This window comes from Grammomys surdaster, unplaced genomic scaffold (genome assembly GCF_004785775.1).
Source record: "Grammomys surdaster isolate TR1022 unplaced genomic scaffold, NIH_TR_1.0 146, whole genome shotgun sequence".
NCBI lineage: Eukaryota > Metazoa > Chordata > Mammalia > Rodentia > Muridae > Grammomys > Grammomys surdaster.
In genome coordinates, this window is record NW_021604604.1 from 16,211,901 (window position 1) to 16,231,343 (window position 19,443).

General features: G+C 42.9%; 2 protein-coding genes across 2 annotated transcripts in view; one reads left to right on the forward strand and one right to left on the reverse strand.

The window, feature by feature from the left end:
* The window catches only part of Kin (Kin17 DNA and RNA binding protein), an 11,322-nt gene extending 7,310 nt beyond the window's left edge, over positions 1-4,012 (forward strand). The window contains exons 3-5 of the mRNA XM_028764883.1: positions 1,165-1,208; positions 1,295-1,417; positions 3,029-4,012. Coding sequence (XP_028620716.1) covers positions 1,165-1,208; positions 1,295-1,417; positions 3,029-3,831 — 970 coding nt within the window. The 3' untranslated portion in view covers positions 3,832-4,012. The remainder of the gene's footprint in view (positions 1-1,164; positions 1,209-1,294; positions 1,418-3,028) is intronic.
* A 1,626-nt stretch (positions 4,013-5,638) lies between these two features.
* The window catches only part of Itih2 (inter-alpha-trypsin inhibitor heavy chain 2), a 34,604-nt gene continuing 20,799 nt past the window's right edge, over positions 5,639-19,443 (reverse strand). Inside the window, exons 13-21 of the mRNA XM_028764940.1 lie at positions 18,714-18,899; positions 18,239-18,378; positions 15,896-16,065; positions 13,822-13,959; positions 9,390-9,503; positions 8,861-9,059; positions 8,103-8,275; positions 7,303-7,414; positions 5,639-5,944 (exon numbers count right to left, since the gene is read on the reverse strand). Of these exons, the coding sequence (XP_028620773.1) occupies positions 5,797-5,944; positions 7,303-7,414; positions 8,103-8,275; positions 8,861-9,059; positions 9,390-9,503; positions 13,822-13,959; positions 15,896-16,065; positions 18,239-18,378; positions 18,714-18,899 (1,380 nt within the window). The 3' untranslated portion in view covers positions 5,639-5,796. The remainder of the gene's footprint in view (positions 5,945-7,302; positions 7,415-8,102; positions 8,276-8,860; positions 9,060-9,389; positions 9,504-13,821; positions 13,960-15,895; positions 16,066-18,238; positions 18,379-18,713; positions 18,900-19,443) is intronic.

Genomic DNA, 19,443 nt, shown 5'->3' on the forward strand with positions numbered 1-19,443 from the left:
TTCTTCTTCTTCTTCTTCTTCTTCTTCTTCTTCTTCTTCCTCTCTCTTTCTCTCTCCCCCCCCCCTCTCACACACACACACACACACACACAAAACTTCAAATCTAGGTTTCACATATAAGAGAATTTTTTGTTGCAAATATTATGATTTCATTTTTTAATTACTTATTTTATGTGTATATGTGTTTTGCCTGTATGGAGACTGGAAGAGGGTGTTGAATCCCCTGGGACTGCAGTCAAAGACACTTGTGAGTAGCCATATGGTTGCTGGGAATCAAACCTAGTTCCTCACAAGGAGTAGTCACTGCTCTTATTGGCTAAACCGTGGAAACGGTATCTTTAGTCCCTCTGTTTTTCTTTAGGATGGAATAATACATGATCGTCTTTCAAATTACAGATTTTAATTTACTAATTTTCAAACTAAGTTTGAATGTTTTTCTAATGTCTGAATAAATATATACACACACATACATGTGTGTGTATATATACATATACATGTACATATACATATATATATATATAAAACATGACAGACATTCAAGATGATTCAGAACATTGGCTAACTCTCATCTTCCAGGCACACCTCCCTCATGCAGTTCTCCCTCTATACAACCTCATTATTCCCTTCTCAGATTTCAGCCTCAGCAGGTTAAGTGCCATGTCTCAAACACACCCTGTGTTCATGACTGTTAACTGGCAGTGGCCTTCCATTTTGACCTTTGGATTATATTTCACTGTCCATATTAGAATCACCTCTGGCAATGCCCTCAAATCTGTTTATGATGTCTTCTTACTTTTCTTTTTTAGTTGACTTATTGGAACTGCTTAAGTTGAGATGTGTCTTTTGCCCACCGGGTCAGAGTGGTATTATTTTGCTGGAGTCATCAGCACAGGGAGATAGATCCTCTCTAAGGACATGTGCTAGCTCTACTAAGGCCAAGCATCTCAACTCCAGGCTGACGTACCACTTTCCTTTGAAAGCCAGTCTTTGCAGATCTTTCTCTGTTCACTTTAAAGGTTTGTGGCACATGGTAGTGTAGGTGATTGGTGAGATGATTGGTCACTAAAGTTTGTGATTGCTCAAACTTCAGGAAGATGGCACATTATATTTATAGCAAGTACCTTAATGACTCCCTCTCTCTCTCTCTCTTTCTTTCTTCACTAGAGAATTCCGAAATGACTTTCTGGAACTTCTGAGGAGACGCTTTGGTAACCATCTTAAATATTTTGGAAATAATAATTTCATAATTGTGTAAGTTTTTCAGGCCCAACATTGTGTCATATTTTGTTTTCAGGCACTAAGAGAGTCCACAACAACATTGTCTACAATGAATACATCAGCCACCGAGAGCATATCCACATGAACGCCACTCAGTGGGAAACGCTGACCGACTTTACCAAGTGGCTGGGCAGAGAGGGTAAGGAGAGCGGATGGGGACTGGTGATCTGTGGCTCAATCTCTAGGGGAGACACCATTTTTGGTTTCTGTCTGACTTTATAGAACGAGGATATATAGGGCAATCAGAAAGGCAGGAGGTGGTACAGTCCCACTAGTGAGCTTACTATATGCCACTTTGGTCGTTTTCCATAAGCTGGCTGCACTGGAACTTATGACCCTCCTGCCTCTGCTTCCTGGGTGCTGGATTACAGGCTTTGGAGCCACAGTGGCCATTGAGAGGACTTTTTTTGACAGTGCACTGTATTCTCTATTAGGCACTTTTCATCCAGTGACAAAACACCTGAGAATGATCTCTTTTAACTCACAGTTCCTGAGAATTCAGCTCACAGTGACTTGGCTCCTGTGCTTCCGGGCTGTAGTGAGGGAAAACATCATGCCCGGGAGCACACGATGGAGCAAAACCATGAGATGAGGCAAAGAAGGGGCCAGGAGCTTGGGGTGAGATGTGCTCTTCCAGAACATGGCCCAGTGAGATGTGCCCTTCCAGAACATGGCCCAGAGAGATGTGCCCTTCCAGAACATGGCACAGAGAGGGGCTTGCTCCCTCCTCCCAGGACCTACCTGTTAGTCTCTGCCACCTCCCACCTCCCAATAGTGCTGTCAGATGAAGAGTCCATGAATGGATTGATTCACTGATGGAGTCAGGGCCTCCAGATCCAGTCATGTCACAATGCCTGGAGACCAAGCTCTCAGCGCATGAGCGCTGGGAGACGGTTGGTATCCAAACCATAATATTTATATTTGGTTTAAGAACTATTAGTAGTCTGATGGCCTGAAATTGATCCTTAAGGCACACTTTTCAGATTCCTGAAAATGTCTAAGCTCTACACAAACACATGTGTACATCACTCATATACACACATTGCACCACACATAAACATGTATACCACACATACACAAAAAAGTAATAAGATTATTTTAAAAAGTTATTTAAAAAAGTTATTACTGCTAATAACTTTTTACTCTTTTTCTTATCTTCATATTCATCTTTTCTTCCTTCCTTCATTTGTTGAGACAGTAGCTCAGACTGAACTCCAAACTCCTCTAGAACTCAGTATGTATCCCAAGTTGGCCTGAAACTCATAGATGTCCTCCTGCTAAGCCTCCTAAGTGTTAAGGTATAGCATGAACCACCACCACTCAGCGTTATAGTCCTTTAAGAAATGCTTCTCATTCTCTCTTGAGGCTAGTGCTCAAATTTGCTCTTCTCTCATTTCTAATTTTCATATGATGAGAAATTAGGAAGCAGAATCTTGGTGTCAGTATTTTAGTGAAGTAGCACTAAACAGTGTTACTTCATCCTATCAGATTATTTAATATTTATCGGACAGCAAGGGCTCTGGTGTAGTTGATCAGTTGTTCCTACAGTACTTCCTTATGTGTGTCTCGTTAACTGTGACTCAGTGCAGCTCTGTGAGCGCGGGAGTGAAAATGCCTGTCTCAGGTCGTTGTGTTCAGGATATTGTTGAGTCACTGAGTGAGTGAGTGTGCAGAGGTGGGATGCTTTACATTGGGTATTTTACTCTGGAGCTGTGCAGTCATGCTGTCGTTTTGATTTCTTGTTTTTAAGGCTTGTGTAAAGTGGATGAGACACCAAAAGGCTGGTACATTCAGTACATAGACAGAGACCCAGAAACTATCCGTCGGCAACTGGAATTAGAAAAAAAGAAGAAGCAAGATCTTGACGATGAAGAAAAAACTGCCAAATTCATTGAGGAGCAGGTGAGAAGAGGCCTGGAAGGGAAAGAGCAGGAGACACCTGTTTTTACAGAATTAAGCCGAGAAAATGATGAAGAAAAAGTTACATTCAATCTGAATAAAGGGGCGGGTAGTTCATCGGGAGCAACAACATCCAAGCCAAGCTCTTTGGGACCAAGTGCATTGAAGATGCTGGGGAGCTCAGCATCTGGAAAGCGGAAGGAGTCTTCACAGAGCTCAGCTCAGCCTGCAAAGAAGAAGAAGAAGTCCGCCCTAGATGAGATCATGGAGATTGAAGAGGAAAAGAAAAGGACCTCGCGGACAGACTCCTGGTTACAGCCTGGGATCATTGTGAAAATTATAACCAAGAAGCTTGGCGAGAAATATCACAAGAGAAAAGGGGTCGTTAAGGAAGTGATTGACAAGTACACAGCTGTGGTAAAGATGAGTGACTCTGGAGACAGGCTGAAACTAGACCAGACTCATTTAGAGACAGTCATTCCAGCCCCAGGGAAAAGAGTTCTAGTGTTAAACGGAGGCTACAGAGGAAATGAAGGCACCCTCGAATCCATCAATGAGAAGACTTTTTCAGCCACGATAGTCATTGAAACAGGACCTTTGAAAGGACGCAGAGTTGAAGGGATTCAATATGAGGACATATCTAAACTTGCTTGAGTTTGAAAATTTGTTAACAACACATTGAAATTGTAAAGCATCAAATTGATGTTAGCCAAGGGACTGTGTAACTCTACTGTGTTAGGGGCTTTGTTTTTGTATAAAAAAAATCATCTATTTAAATACTACTGGATAGTTTTTTGGGTAAATTTTTAATAAAATCTAATGTTTTTTTTTTTAAGTGTCGAAACTGTCATTTTATCCTTGTTCCATTTTCCTGATGGATTTTTACCATCATTAAAGAATACTATTGTAAAGTGTCATGTAAGAGAATTTGGAAAAAATAGCAAATTCTTAAAGCATAGCAACATCTGTTCTAGTCAGGCAAGCTTGACCTGGATTCTGATGAGTCACGAGTCATTTTCTTTTGCTAGAATACAACCAGCGAAGAGATGTCATTTTAGTTTATTAAGAAATCCTTTAGAGTCTGTTGAGATGGCTCAGCAGTTAAGAGCACTGATTGTTCTTCCAGAGAATCCACATTCAATTCCCAGCACCTACATAATGGCTCACAGCTATCTATAGCTCAGTCCCAGATCCAGTGCCCTCTTACGGCCTTCATGAGCACTTCATGACGTGCTGTCTAGACATCTATGCAGGCCAAACACTCATACACATAAAATAAATAGCGTATGTGTTCAACCTTTGCTTTCTCTGGGCCATATTGGAGAAAAAACTGCCCTAGAATACACATTAGATCCTGTAGTGTCTAACTGGTGGTCTATAGATTGTGAGAACATGAATAGTTTTATTTTCCATGACCAGTGGGCATGATGTCATTTACAAATTTCATGCTTCAGAACCAGACAATCTGTGTGTGTGTGCGTGTGTGTGTGTGTGTGTGTGTGTGTGTGTGTGTATCTACACATATATAACTGGGGTTATGATGACTGTAAAATGACATGGGAGCTCTGGAAAATGAACTTGAAACCCCTCTGCAAAAGCAGAAAATACTCTTCGCTGTTGAGCCAACTTTCCAGCCTTCTGACTGAGATATCATCTCAGCTGAGATGTATTTTTCTCAAATAAGGTTTCCAGTCATTTAAGATGAAGTGCACATTTAATTGGTTTCATGTGATTGGTACTTGGGCCACACTTATGAACACAGGCCACATGAGACAAAACGGTGGTTAATCTGTCTGCCTCACGAATCGCAGCTCTGTGTTAGTTGGCTGAGATCTCAATTGTTCATACTGAAGATAACTATCAGATTGTCAGTTCATAGGACCGTCTATAGAATGAACAGACTTGCTTATGAGCAAAGCTGTTTCCAACTGTCACCATTAACTTGATTTCCTTGTTTGAAATGCAAGGTTGATTATTCATTTAAAATGGAAAATAAGTCACCATATTTCTGATCTCAAGAGGGATTATATATGAACAATTAGTTACTGATAAAGTTACTTCTGCAGGTGATGAATGTTGAAATACCAACTATTAAAGCTTTTTTCCTGAGTTACACATACAGGGTTGATTTTTATAGAACTATTCTGTAGAACTGTTAATCCCAATTTTTGCACCGTTTGGGCAGTGCTGTCCCTACAACGGAATTCAGTGTAAACCTCTATTGTAAAGCAGCCATGAAGACATAATGTTCCCTGTTGATGTCCGTGTTCACCCAAAGTCTCATAATTGATCCTGTGAAGTAACAGCAAGTGTTTTAATCTCCAAAGCTGAGGTGACATTTAACAGAATGTGTATTTTCACAGGCTAGCCCAGTTCCTGGACTTGACCTCAGTGGTAGCTAGACTCATCAACAAGATCGAAGGTTACTGATTAACACATCATCTGAAAACAAACTCCTGAGTCTTTTTTTGTAAATATTTATTTTTCTCAGGTGGGATAGCGGGCCGTTAAGGCCACTATAATATCTGGGTTTATTTCAAGTTGCTGAAACTGAGGAAAAACTGCAAAAAGTGTCAAGGGAGAAAAATGTACGCATACAGCTTCCAAAACCATGAGCCGTTAAGGTCGTTGAAGGAAACTATAGAGCTGAGGCACTAAGTAATCCTTGTAATGCCCATCGATGAAGCCTTTCCCACTGTTGTGTACGAACCAGCAGGGAACGTCTGTTCCGAACACGATATCAGTCCTGTAGTCCTTCTGCATGCCTCTGGAAGGAAGATGGGTAGGGTTAGGGACAACACAGTAACAGGTCACAGGTCACAGCTAGAAACAGCCCTTGCTCCTGTTCTTTGTGCCTTTCTTTCTATTTCTACCCATCCTCTACCCTTTCCCTGCCACCCCCAAGTTCAAAGAAATGTCAGTGTCTAGGGTTGGTGCTAGAACACAGAGTAACCAGTGTGTACTCAATTAAGACAGTCCTCCTAGAAGTTGGTCTCTATGGATTCTTCCAGCAGCAGGACAGTAGCAAAGATGGAGAAGCTAAAACTCAGCACTGTGGGCTAACCCTGCTAAAGGATGAATCTGAGGCACCCCTTCCGTTTGTGGATGTGTTTTACTGAAGGATGATGCCAGCAATTTATGAGCAAATTCAAGTCTTCCCTTGGAGGATGAAGAAGATAATGTTTTGAAATACATACAGCACACTGCTGTCAGCGAGCCTTAAAAGAATGGAGTGGGACCCATTTGGTTTTATTAACTAATCAGCAGGTCTCAGGCTTGCAAAAGGTGAAGAGGTTCAATGTTTGCCCTTTGTCATAGAAAAGATGGTTTGCTATGGAACTGCCTCTGCTGTAAAGCAATTGCTGAGTGAGTCTCACCACCTTTTCTCCATGCTTACTGATGTCTGTTAATAACCCATTGTTTCCTGTCTGGTAAGCCAATACCATTTGGGTGGTATAATCAGAATCCATTTTCCTTCATGTGTCTGTTTTGTGATGGCATGTATCATACATAATTTTGAGATTTAATTATCACTGCAAAATTGGATTTTAGTTATGTGGAAGATGATGGCATTTCTGTACTGTTATTTCTAATAAGAAAAAGTAATTGCTTTATAAAATAGCAAAAGACAAAAATGTTTCAAAATTCCTTCAAATGACGCATGAGGGAGGCAGTTGAAAAGGAGGAGGGGGCTGCAATTCAAAGGTTTATAATTCACTCTTAGAGTGCTAAATTCCCTCTTTGAAATGAAGCACGTAGGTGTGATACATGTAAGAAAAACTACCCCAAAACACATGCAGTGTATCCATGTTCAAGAAGCTTTTACATAAAAATATGTATGCCTTCTGTAGAACTGTGCCTCCTGGATATTTGATGATCTCTTCCTTTGGTCAACATTTTCAACTCTTCAGTTTCTGACTGTAGGGCTCTAACATTCAGATGAGAGCACTAGATTAATTCATCTTGCCATTTCCTGATGTGTGTACGCATACCTGTAGTCATGATTTGCATTTAACCTGGGCTATCTGACGGGTCCTCTGGCTATATTGTATATGTGTCTATTGTCGGTGACTTGGGAAGTTTGACAGTGTTCGAGGTGGCTTTTCTTATGCATCCAGGGCCTACCTGGTGACAATCAGCTTATGTCCTTTCACCTCCATGCTTGCTTCAGGTTTTCCTGGCTCCTTTCCTGGTCTCTCGTTGAAGATGTGGATGTCTGGCTCATGCATGAACTGTCCTAGTGACACAAAGCATAGACGTTAATTTATATGGAATCCAAGGCCTGTCATTGGGCTCAAGTAACATATTGACCTTCCCTTCAGAATCCCGTTATACTTGATGCTGGTTTACTAAACCATCAGTAAATGACTACCCTTCTGATGGCAGCAGGCTAGATAGGTATTGGAGAGTGTAGCTCAGATCATAGATATAGGGTGGTTTGAGATGTCACATGCTTACATCTGAACTTTTTTAAAAATTTATTTACTTTTTATTTATATGAGTACACTGCAGCTGTCTTCAGACACACCATAGAAGAGTGCTTTGGATCCCATTACAGATGGCTGTGAGCCACCATGTGGTTGCTGGGAATTGAACTCAAGACCTCTGGTAGAGCAGTCAGTGCTCTTAACCACTGAGCCATCTCTCCAGCCCTGAACCCACCTTAAAATACCTGATGTTATGAAGTCTACTTGTCACAGAGCTCCTAAACCAAGTCACCTCTCTTTGGTCACAGAAGAAAAGCCTTAGAATAAATCTTAGCCTGTTTTATGCCTTGTCTTAAGTTGCCACCTTCATGTCATTGGGCAGATGGTCTTGGCCATAATGCCCCCCAGTCATCCTGCTCTGGTAGCCTATCTGCCACCTTCCCAGCTTCTAACCATAGTCATCCAAGTCTTTGCATGCTGATGGTGGAAATACTTTACCTAACAGTCCATGCACGCTAGGCGAGAACTTATCTGTTGGGGGAGCATAGATCCCCAGGAAGTCCACATTGACTGGATGCTTCCTCCACACACGGTGCAGCAGAACGGAAAAGAACGGCTCTTTATTCAGGGTGAGAGTCACAGATTTTTCTTTCTTCACAGAGATGAGCATCCTATGGGAAAATCAACATAGAACTAGTTTCTATATGATTTCAGAGCAGACATTCTCTCTCCGTCCCTCCTCCAACCCCCCCCCCCCGCCATGTGTATGTGTGTCCTGAGATTGAATTCAGATAATCAGTCTTAGAAGCAACACACTGAGCCATCTTGCCAGCCCTAATAAACAAACTCGCCATTCCTCCAATGAGAGCTTCACCCTATCAGTGCTATGGGATGTGGTATGTCTAAAACAGTGAGTGGCCAGGTCCTAATTGGGAAGATACTCCTGCATAAAATACAGTCATACCATTTGGAGCATACTTGGTGTAGTCAGCTACAGATTCCAATGGACGGATCTGCTTACATGTATTGAGCACTTATTGTATGCATTTCACCATGCCTTGTCACTGAGACACAGTGAGCATTGAAAACAATTCCCGGACCCAGGGATAGCACAGTGCATGAGAAGAGCTTCCCTGAACCTCAACACCCTTGTATATAAAATGACGGCTGTATGATCTCTGCTGAGGTTGAGGCTGGGCTTACTTCTACAGCCGTGTTCCAAGGGTGGATGGGAGTCAAGGTGGAATCCTACTTGCCTCGAGTTACCAAGATGAGCTGTATCGAACCAGGACAGTCGAGATGTAGAGGAACCAGAGGTCAGGGTGATGGTCTCAGTGCTGATTTCTATCTTCATGTCTTCCTTTTGGAAATAAAATCCCAGTTTTCCAAAGTAGGTGCTTAGTTTTCCATTCTCTGCCTTTTTGGCCCCAACAAGCTGACCATTGACTACAATTCCTGTAAAGGAAAACATGCTTTCTCTCTTGTGCCCCACAGGCAGGCACCACAGTTTATACTTATAAAGTTTGACAAGTTGACAATTTCACAATAGAAACACTTTTCTTTATGAGATATTTTAAAGTTAATATTTTATAAAATAATTAAATCAAAACATCAGCTAGCTCATGCTCAGAATATATGTTATACTTGCTTGAAATGATTAATATATATGATTTGATTTCTCACTAGTTATAATACTTTTAAAGCTAAAAGGAATCCCAGGTATTCACAGGGAAGCCTGGCCATTGTGCAATTAGTTAATTAAAATGTAATTTGCTTTTATGTTACCTGATTCTGGATCAGACACCAGGCTTAGGATTTTCCCAGGTTCTGAGTCAATATTGAAACAAATATTCTTTTTGCTTTTCGGCAGGTAAATGATGAAGTGGGGGTCATTTTCCACTAGAAAATATACAAGAAAAATAAAAACATAAAATTATAAAATGGAAGATGATTTTGTCATTGTTGTTTGCTGAGACAGGATCTAACTTTGTTGCACAGGATGTCCTTGAACTTGTGACCTTCTTGTCTTAGCCTCCAGAAGGCAAGATTGTAGGTATTCATTACATTACCTCCTGACCCTTCCTTTTGCCTCTCAAGCTACACAGTCCAATTCAGGTAGTCAACAAAGACTTGGTTCATTGATCAAAGTCAAAGCTGGGCACTAGAGAGTATTGTTAAGGTATGAAACAATGACTCCTTTGGAAAAGATTTATGGCAAAATTTCCTTCTATATAATGACAGTACTTGTGGTGATTTAAATAATATTGTTTCCCATTCCCACCCCTTAGTCACGGGGAGTTGCAATGCTTGAGAAGGATTAGGGGATGTGGCCTTGTTGGAGGAAGTGTGTCACGGGTGGGATGGGCTTTGAGGTTTTCAAAAGACAAAGCCAGGCCCAGTGGCTCTCTTCCTGCTGGCTACAGATCCAGATGCAGCCCTCTCAGCTACTTCTCCAGTGCCCTGTCTGCCTGCATGCTGCCACACTCCCTGCAATGATGATGTGTTTCTAGGCAAATGGAATGGAACTCTTCATGCTAGTCAGTGTAGCTTTAACATTTGATAGGGTTGGAAGTGGGTTGAAGATCTCCCTGTCAACTTTATATATTCCTGAAAGCCTACAATTGATGGGCCAAGCACTAGTTAGACGTTGAATGTCCAGGTATGAGGTATCTTGCTTTATAACTACCCTATAGCCATTACCCCATAATACAGGTGGGATAACTGAGAGCAGAGTAGTTAGTGTAGAGCCCATGGTCACATTGGAATAATTTGACCCCAGGATGGTCTGATTCAGGGGCAGCCTTTCTGTTGCATCAAACAGCAGACTAAACATGTGGAAGAAACCTTGTAGTCTTACTGGGAGTGTCATTTTAAAATAGGCTGTCTTGTCCTTTTATGCTGCAAAAGCTTTACTCTGAAAAGTGACAGTGGTTGGCTCCCGTGCTGGATATCATAGCATGTCCCACTCTTGGGAGCCATTCACCGCACAATCCTTGCACGCTGATCTTCCACACAGAGTCCTACTCGGGAGTGCAGCTACAAAGAGCATCATCATCAACAGAAACAGAAACAGCAAATCATTCGGAGGGCCCGCAAAGAACACTATTGGAAATAAGCCACTGTGAGAGCCCATGGGAGCCTTGTGGAAGCCCTGTGGGCGCCCCGTGGGAAGCCCCATGGGAAGCCCCGTGGGAGCTCTGTGAGAAGCCCTGTGGGGAGCCCTGTGGAAGTCCTGTGGGAAGCCCCGTGGGAGCTCTGTGAGAAACCCTGTGGACACCCTGTGGGAAGCCCCGTGGGAGCTCTGTGAGAAGCCCTGTGGGGAGCCCTGTGGGAAGCCTCCTGGTTCAAAATGTCCATTCTAACTGTACAGAACTTCACGGAGTGGTATAGAGCCTAGGACTGGGAAACTGCTCAGTGGCTTCCTTAAACTAACAGTGTGAGGGATTTGTGTATCAATTAGAATAAAAGTGATCTTATTTCAAAATCCAATAAAAAATAGCGCGTGTGTGTGTGTGTGTGTGCGTGTGCGTGTGCGTGTGTGTGAATATGTAGCCCTAGGTGGCCTGAAACTTGCTAAGCACATAGGCTGGCCTTGAACTCACAGAGATTCACTTGCTACTACTCCCTGTATGTTGGAATTAAAGGCATTTGTCACCATGCCACCCAATCGGTCTCTCTCCCTCCCTCCCTCCCTCCCTCTCTCTGTCTCTTTCCCTCCTTCATTTAAGGAAGCTTAAAGGGCATAGTTGGACTTGGTTTACATTATAAAAATGATATCCAAAATGCCAACACAATTCAGAGAGAAAATAGGCGGGCATGAAAGTCGGCTGAGCAATTGCGCATGGAAGGAGGAGGCTGGTGAATGCCTGAGATGGATGAAGGCCTCTTGGTTCACAGAGCAGACACGGGTCTGGCCATGGCCTTACTGTTTCACGTTAGTCAGTGCTGAAAGCAGCGATGGGAATGTGTGAGAAAGCAACCAAAGAGTTGTTAGGATTTAAGAGCAAATATGGCTCCAACAAATCCGAGCCGTGTTCAGTGTCTTCTGAGGGAATTGGTATGAGCAATCTTCAGGAAAGGAGAAAAGAGATGTGGTTGACACGTAGGACACTGCACACACGAGGCGTGTGCTCTCCCACACAGTGACACCCTCAGCAGTTCTCTTGTGAGATGGGGTATTGCTGTGTGTCTACGTTGGCTTCAAACTCACCGTTCATCTGCCTTCACCTTGAGCGCTGGAATTACAGGTGCCACCCACCCAGTCTAGAGTTCAGTTTTAAACATCATTTCAGTTTAATTCATTAATTTTGGAGACAGGTCCAAGTCAGCCTTGCACCTCTGATCTCACCTCAGCTTGGCAGTATCAGCCTTATGCCACCGTGCTGGCTCGATAGTCCTAAGATGTCAGTTCTGAAGATTATCCGTGTGTATGTGTGTGCATGTGTGTATGCGTTCGTGCATGTGTATGTGCACGTATGTATGTGTTTGTGTGTGTGTATGTGTGTGTATGTGTGTATGTATGTGTGTACATATGGGCCTGTGTTCTAGCATATTCAGAGGATTACTTGTGGTAGTCTGTTCTCTCCTACCATGCAGGGTCCAGGACTGAATTTGGGATATTAGGCTTGTTAGGAAGTGCCTTTACCCTCGGGGACACCTCACTAGCCCATCTGAAGATTTTTTTGTTTTAATCTGAGAGTCTATTCAAGAGAACCTAGGGATCTGTACTTGCACTGACAAGAAGAAGTATCCTCTGCTTTCATTGTAAACAACCCACATGCTGCTGACCAGTGGGACCCTCCCTTAGGGAGGCAGCCTGGAGCGCTCTTAGAACGTGCAAAGTTCGTTCTCTGAGAGAGAGAGAGGTTACAAAGCACGTACATGCTCCAGGGGCTGCCAGGAAGTCTGTGAAGGCAGTGGCAAAGTCAGGGCGTGGGGTAAAGTGGTGAAACCTGGGCAAACTCTCAGCTCACTTGCTTCCTGTCAACTTTGACAAGCACTAACTACAGAGGTGGCACCACTGAGCTCCGTGCTGTTTGTCTCCTAGCTTGGCTGTGGCTAACACTCCCAATGTGTCCGGATCACGGTGATAACAGTTGCCTAGGTTACGTCTCAGAAGCTTGAAGACCTTACTTGTTGCAGCCACTGACTCTTCCCTTGGAGATGAGCCCGTGTCTAATGGGTGACTTTATGATGCCAGAGGGATGTGACTCCATCCTCAGATGATGCTAACACCTCCAGTTTCTGACTGTGCATTTCACAAAGGCCCCTGGAATCTGTGTGCTTGTAAACCACGGATCCCTCTCCTCATTCCCCACACATTAATCACTGTTTCTCTGCCCTATACATATCCTCAAGCCACAGGGCATGTGGCTTTGAGACCTGTATCATGTCCCATGTCTCCCCATGTACAGCCACAGTGTGAGTAAACTTTATCTTTTGCAAAGCTGGTCACGTTGGTAATTGACAGGGTGCATGTGGCTATCATTTCTTTAAGCTCTGGGGCAACGGGAGGAGTTGCATTTACTGTTAAGTCCTCCAGATGGCACCTCTGTCTCACACGTTGAAAGGGAATGCGTCCATTGTGCAGTGAGAGTGTACAATGACGCCTCAGCGCCCAAACTCTCCAACAAATACATGTTAGTGACTTTCAGATGATCACATCTACTACCCGTGCCCACATGCATGTGACAACGAGTGCATTTTGGTCAAAACCCAATAGTTCCTTTTCGATGACAACATCCACTTACTGAGCAACTAGTAAGTGCTTAACCAGTCGAGGCAATTCATCCAATGTGAAGCCACGTTCCACCAGTGTGTTCCCATGAGAAAAGCTTCTCTTCTATTCCAGAGAGTTCACCTCATACAGTTGGAAATACTGTTAGGTATGGGTTTGTCCCCACACAAATTCATATTCTGAGCCCTACCCCTCAACATATGATGGCATCTGGACATGGAGCCCTTCAGAAGTTACTAGGTTTCCCTGACGTCACAGAATGAGGCCCTGATGCTAGTATTAGCACACAAGAAGTGACAGCAGACGTGCTTCAGCTATTTTGTTATGACACCTCAGTAAGCTAATTCATGGAGCTTTTATCTCTCCATAAAGGCAACAATGCCTGTGAAAGTCAGCTAGTTCTCAAGACATGGAGAGTCCATTCATTGACAGAAGTTCACACAGGGTTCTGACGGGTTAAGAAGGGAAAGATGCTTTTACCTCGAATCACATGAGGAGGTGGAGTAGACTCAAGTGGCTTCGCTCCAACTGCAAGCATGGCCGTTGCTGGTGTTGGGGATGGGTTGGCCCACGATGGGATGGGACCTGAGGCAACCTTGGTGCCGTAATACAGTGCGCCTGCATAGAAGAACTCCCACCGTTAGCTCCTACGTACTCCTCCATAGAAATTGCATTCAATTTAAGGAATCTGGGCTTTGCATTCTCTTTCCCAACCAAAGATTCTCAACTGAGTTTTCTCTTCCCATCTTTTAAAAAAATAAATGTTAGGCATCAAATCTAGATTTTTTTGAGCATGCAAGGTAAGTACTCCGCTACTGATCTTCAACCTACAGCCTCATCTTTTTAGTTAGAGTCCCCTCTCCTCTTGTGCCTTCCAGCATCACACAGTGGGAGCCTGTGATCCAATTCTTCCAGGATCTAAGACTATAAATGTGTCTGCAGAGAAAGGACTCCTCTGCTGGGCATAGTGACACATGCCTACACCCCTAGCACTCAGAAAGTGGAGGCAGGAGGACCAGGAGTTCAAGGTCATCCTTGGTTAAATAGAGAGCTGGTACCATCAACATTAACCCCACTGGAACAAAACTGAAAACTCAGAGGATCATTGTAGTGAAGGGCAGCCATACCCGAGACAGTGAAAGACTATGCACCAGGAGGACACAGGAGGGAGAGAGTCTAACTGATTCAGTCTTAGCCTTAGCTATAAATATCCTTGGACATTTCTGGAGACTTCAAATGGGGCATAGACCACAAGAATGATATTCCAGGCTGTTTCTAGGACCCCAGTTTCCATTTATACTCTTCTTTAAAAGTGTGTGTGTGTGTATATGTGTGTGTGTGTGTGTGTGTGTGTATGAGATGCAGGGATGTATGGGTGTGTTTGTGTGTATGTATATGTCTATATGGTACACATACGTGGGGAGGTCAGGGGTTAACCTAGGAGCTATGCACCTTGTGACTTGAGATAGGATCTTCCACTGGGACCTGGGCAATCAATGATTTAGGCTGGGCTAAAGGATTTTCTTGTCTCTAAGTGTGTGCCACCATACCCTGATTTAGGTGGTGCTGGGTATTGAAATCAGATCCATACGCTTGCAAGACAATGATTTTACTGACTCAGGCATTTCCCTTGCCTCATTTCCTAACAAATGTATGCCATTCTTACCTCCCCACTAAGAGTCCCCAGGAACCAGGGCACCAGCTAAAACAGTGTGGTGCTAAGAAAGGACTTGAGTGACTCCACAGTGAGCATTTTCTTAAGGAAAATGTTTGTCTGTTCTTTGCTTTTAATTGAGAATTGAGAAGAGGGTTTGGAGAGATGGTTCAGTGGCTAAGAGTGCTTGCTGATCTCCCAGAGAACCTAAGTTTGTGGTTCCCAGCACCAAAACTGACAGCTTCCAACTGCTTGTAACTCCAACTCTAGGGGATCTGACGTCCTCTTCTGGCCAGCATAGACAGCAGCACACACATGCCATGCACTCACACAGACACATAATAAAAGTGAATTATTTAAAAATTGTAGAGAAGTACATTGGCATGGTTTTAGTTTTGCTTTTTAAAATGCTGTTTGCTTTTGTCTTATGTGTTTGAGTGTTTGCTTGCGTGTGTGTCTGTTCACTTGCATGGTGGGTGCCATCAGAAGCCAGAACAAGGTATGGGGTCCCCTGGAACTGGAGGTACAGATAGCTGTGACGTGCCATGTGGGAATCAAACCTTGGTCCTTTGGAAACAAGGCAAGCGCTTTTAACTACTGAGCCATCTCTCCAGCCACTCTTTTATTGTGAGATAGAGTCTTGTTGTATAGCTTAATCTAGTCAGGAATTCACTATGCAGTTCAGAGTAGCTTGAGATATCAAATCTTGTAACCTTGGCCTTGGAAATGCTGGGATTTCAGGCGTTCATAACTTGTCAAACCAAACCTAAGCTTGGACACTTACAAACACAAGCTGGGAGCAAACGGTGGATAGGAGATGAGAGCAGAGGCTTTCGGACATCAACACAAGACAAGAAGGCCGCTCCACCTTGTTGCCCCATAAGGACCCAAAGCACTGACCTGAGCAGCAGGAGTGGTCCTGTGGCGGGGAGTCAGCCAGCATGCGCTCATCCCCAGCATCATTCTCTATCACCATGGCAGTAAGCGGAGTCACGATATGATGGTCTAGAGACATCTGCAGGATTGTTTTTGTGATTTTCCTCTTGATGGCAGCTGTGGGAGCCAGACTTCTGCATTCAGAGGATAGATATTGAAGAACGTCACCATATACCAGGGTAAACTTGGGCCCCAAACCTCTCTACTCCTTCTGATATTCACCCAAGACCTGGGCACAGGGTCAGCGTGCCTAAGGCAAGAGGGAAACAGAACCAACTGGCTTCATGAGCCTTGGTATTTTGTCTAGCCACATGGTCTCTAGGGAATACTTTTTAAAATTATGTTTACTTGTTGTATGTATGTATGTATGTATGTATGTATGTACACATGTGCCATAATGCCTGTGTGAAAGTAAGAGAACAACTTGTAGGAGTTGCTTTTCTCCTTCCATCATGTAGGAGCCCAAGAAAAGACTCAGGTTGATAAGCATTGCCACAAGCACTTTTATCTGCAGAGCCATCTCACTGCCCCTGAAGGGATTAGTTTTAAAGACATTTTTTCAGAGTAGTTTTAGGTTCATGGTGAAATTGAGTAAAGGGTACTAAAGGGATCTCCATGTACCCCCACCGACCCATAGCCTCCTGGATTACAGACGTCTTGTACCAGAAAGGTTTGTGCTGACAACAGATGAAGCATATACAGATGTATTGACATATAGGTAAGTGATTTACACTCGTGTCTACTTGTACATCCTGTGTATAAATAGATGTGACAGACCTATCATTGCAGAGTCATATGAAGTAGTTCCTCTCCCCTAAAATGTTCTGTTCTATCCAACCCCTGAAATCCTAGAAACCGCTGATCTTTCTACAGGGCTTTAAAAATCAATATTTAACTTCCAGAGCAACTTCTCTATACTTTTAGATATAGCCAAGGGGCAGGGTTAGTCCTTTCTTACTTCAAAACCATAGCGTATAGCCATGTGTATTTTTAAAAATATCATCTTATTGATATCAGGGATTTTCTAGTTCAATGACCTTGGTCCATCTTCTCAAGAATCCCATCCAACAAGTGAGGTGGGAGTTTTACAATGGTAAGTTTTAGCAACTGTCCCCATGAAACTCTGGTGCATGTGTGCAAGTGTTTAATCTAATGACAGGATGTTATGCAATTTGAAATACAGCTCATCTGAGCAGCTAGCAATGGCATAAGTATCAAAGAGCTGTTCCTTGGGGGACATTGTATTCACACAGTCATAAATTTTTCCTTGGGCCTATTTTCAAGAGGAAATGCAAATGGACTATTGACATGCACAGCAGCATGGCTGAATCTAACAATCATCAGGTTGAGTGAAAGTCAGAAATGGGTTGTATGGTTATGTGAAATTTAGCAACAGACAAAACCAATCAATGGAGATACATGACAAAACAGTGGCTTCCTCTGGATGTAGAAAAGGAGAGTAAAGTGACCTTCAGTAGTTCTACATTTATAGCAGGATGGTCCTAGATACAGATGACATAGAGCTAGAGATAGATATACAGATAGAAATAGAGGTAGAGATAAGGATATAGATATACATATATAGATAGATAGATATCTATATATACATCTATATATATTCATCTATATATATACATATATATACATATATACATATATATCTCCATTAAACTACATATTTAAAATCAATGCACTCCACACATCTCACATATGTTGCATTTAAATTTTAAACATTTAAACTTTTAAAAATCTATATAGGTGTTTTGTCTGCATGTATGTTTCTGTGTGCTGTGCATTTGCAGTACCCATGGATACCAGAAGACGGCAGTATATGCCCTGGAACTGGAGTTAGAGCTGCCACGTGGGTGCTGGGAGTTGCACCCAGTCCTCTGGAAGAGCAGCTAGTGCTCTTAACTGCTGAGCCATGTCTTCAGGCTTCTTGTTCCATTTTAATCAAAAGACAAGAAGAGGAGGAAGAGGAGGAGGAGGAGGGAGAGGAGGAGGAGGAAGAGGAGGGGGAGGAAGGAGAAGAAATAACCCAGCTTTTGTTAAAGTGCTGTGAACAAGTCAGTAATAATCCAATCCCTCCATTAATTTGATACCTTTCTTGGTTCCAAATACTTCTTGCTAACAATTTCAAATGTCCCATTTGCTGTTTGGTTGGAAGTATGGGAATTGTACCCAGAGCCTTGTATGTTTTAGGCAAAACCTTTCACACTAAGCTATATCCCCAGCCCTGATGTCAAAGATTCTAGATGGACGTTTTGTGTTTGTAAATTTTCATGGTAGACACTCTTCTCGCCTTACCTCTCTGCTAGCAGTTGGTTGACTGTGAGATAGGCCCATAGCTTCTTGGTGAAGTCAGGGTCTGCATGCTTGTCTTTTGATAGAAACTCCTCCAAGTCATCCATCTGACTCAGGGTTTCCAAGACCAATTCTGTATTAGCCTGGACAATGGAAGCGTCAGTTGAGGGACATCCATGAATCAGAATTACAGTTAACTCATCTGCTGTAAATGCACTTGGGGGTTATACAAGGAAGAGAGCCTTGACTGAATAGGTTTAGTGTACAAAGTCCAGACACTGGGGTTGGGTTTGAGTGAAAAGGTAAGGTTTTATAGAATGGTTCAAAAGATGGCAGAGATGCACCATGCCTTCTCTTTGAACTCTTGCTTCTCTTCTATGCAAATTCAGGGATGCAGAATATTAGCTTTTCCACACAGAGGCTGAGTGCATCAGGGGACCAGTTAGTAATTTTAGAATAAGCACATGAGAAAAAGTACCGAAGTCGCAGTGATGATGCTCTGAACTTCCGCCAGTTTGCTGGGATCAAATTTCCCTGCCACCACGATCTCAGAACCTCCAAAGTAGTTGTGGAAACTGTTTTGGGTGACATCTGTTACTGATGCCTGAGGGTAGTTGAACTGAACATTTCTGAGCAGTGGAGTAGAGACCTGGTTGTAAAATTTCTACAAGTCATAGGAAAGGAAAAAAATACACAAATAGTTATTTTCATACCACTTTGTATAAGGTGTTCTCCCACCTGAGGCTTCTCAATATGTGGCAGATGTCTCTTAATTTATTTTTATGGATCTCTGGAATGATGGATACCCACAGTCACGAACTCTCGGCAGGAAGTCAGAAACATACTGTTAGGAAAATATCTACAATTTAAGAGCTAAAGAAATTTCTCCCCTTTTCTGTCATGATCAGAAATGAAAGCTTGTGGGCATTTATAATAAAAGCTATCTGGGTTGAAATAACCTGAATCAGAACCATATCTTCTAGGTAGCCCAAGCTTCCAATGCTGTTCCTGGCATTGGCATAGTTTGATTGTCCATTTAATAAACACATGACTCATGAAAAAGTTATGAAGCTAATTATTTGCTAGTTTCAAGTCAGTCATTCTTCCTTCCTTCCTTCCTTCCTTCCTTCCTTCCTTCCTTCCTTCCTTCCTTCCTTCTCCCCTTCCTTCCTTCCTTCCTTCCTTCCTTCCTTCCTTCCTTCCTTCCT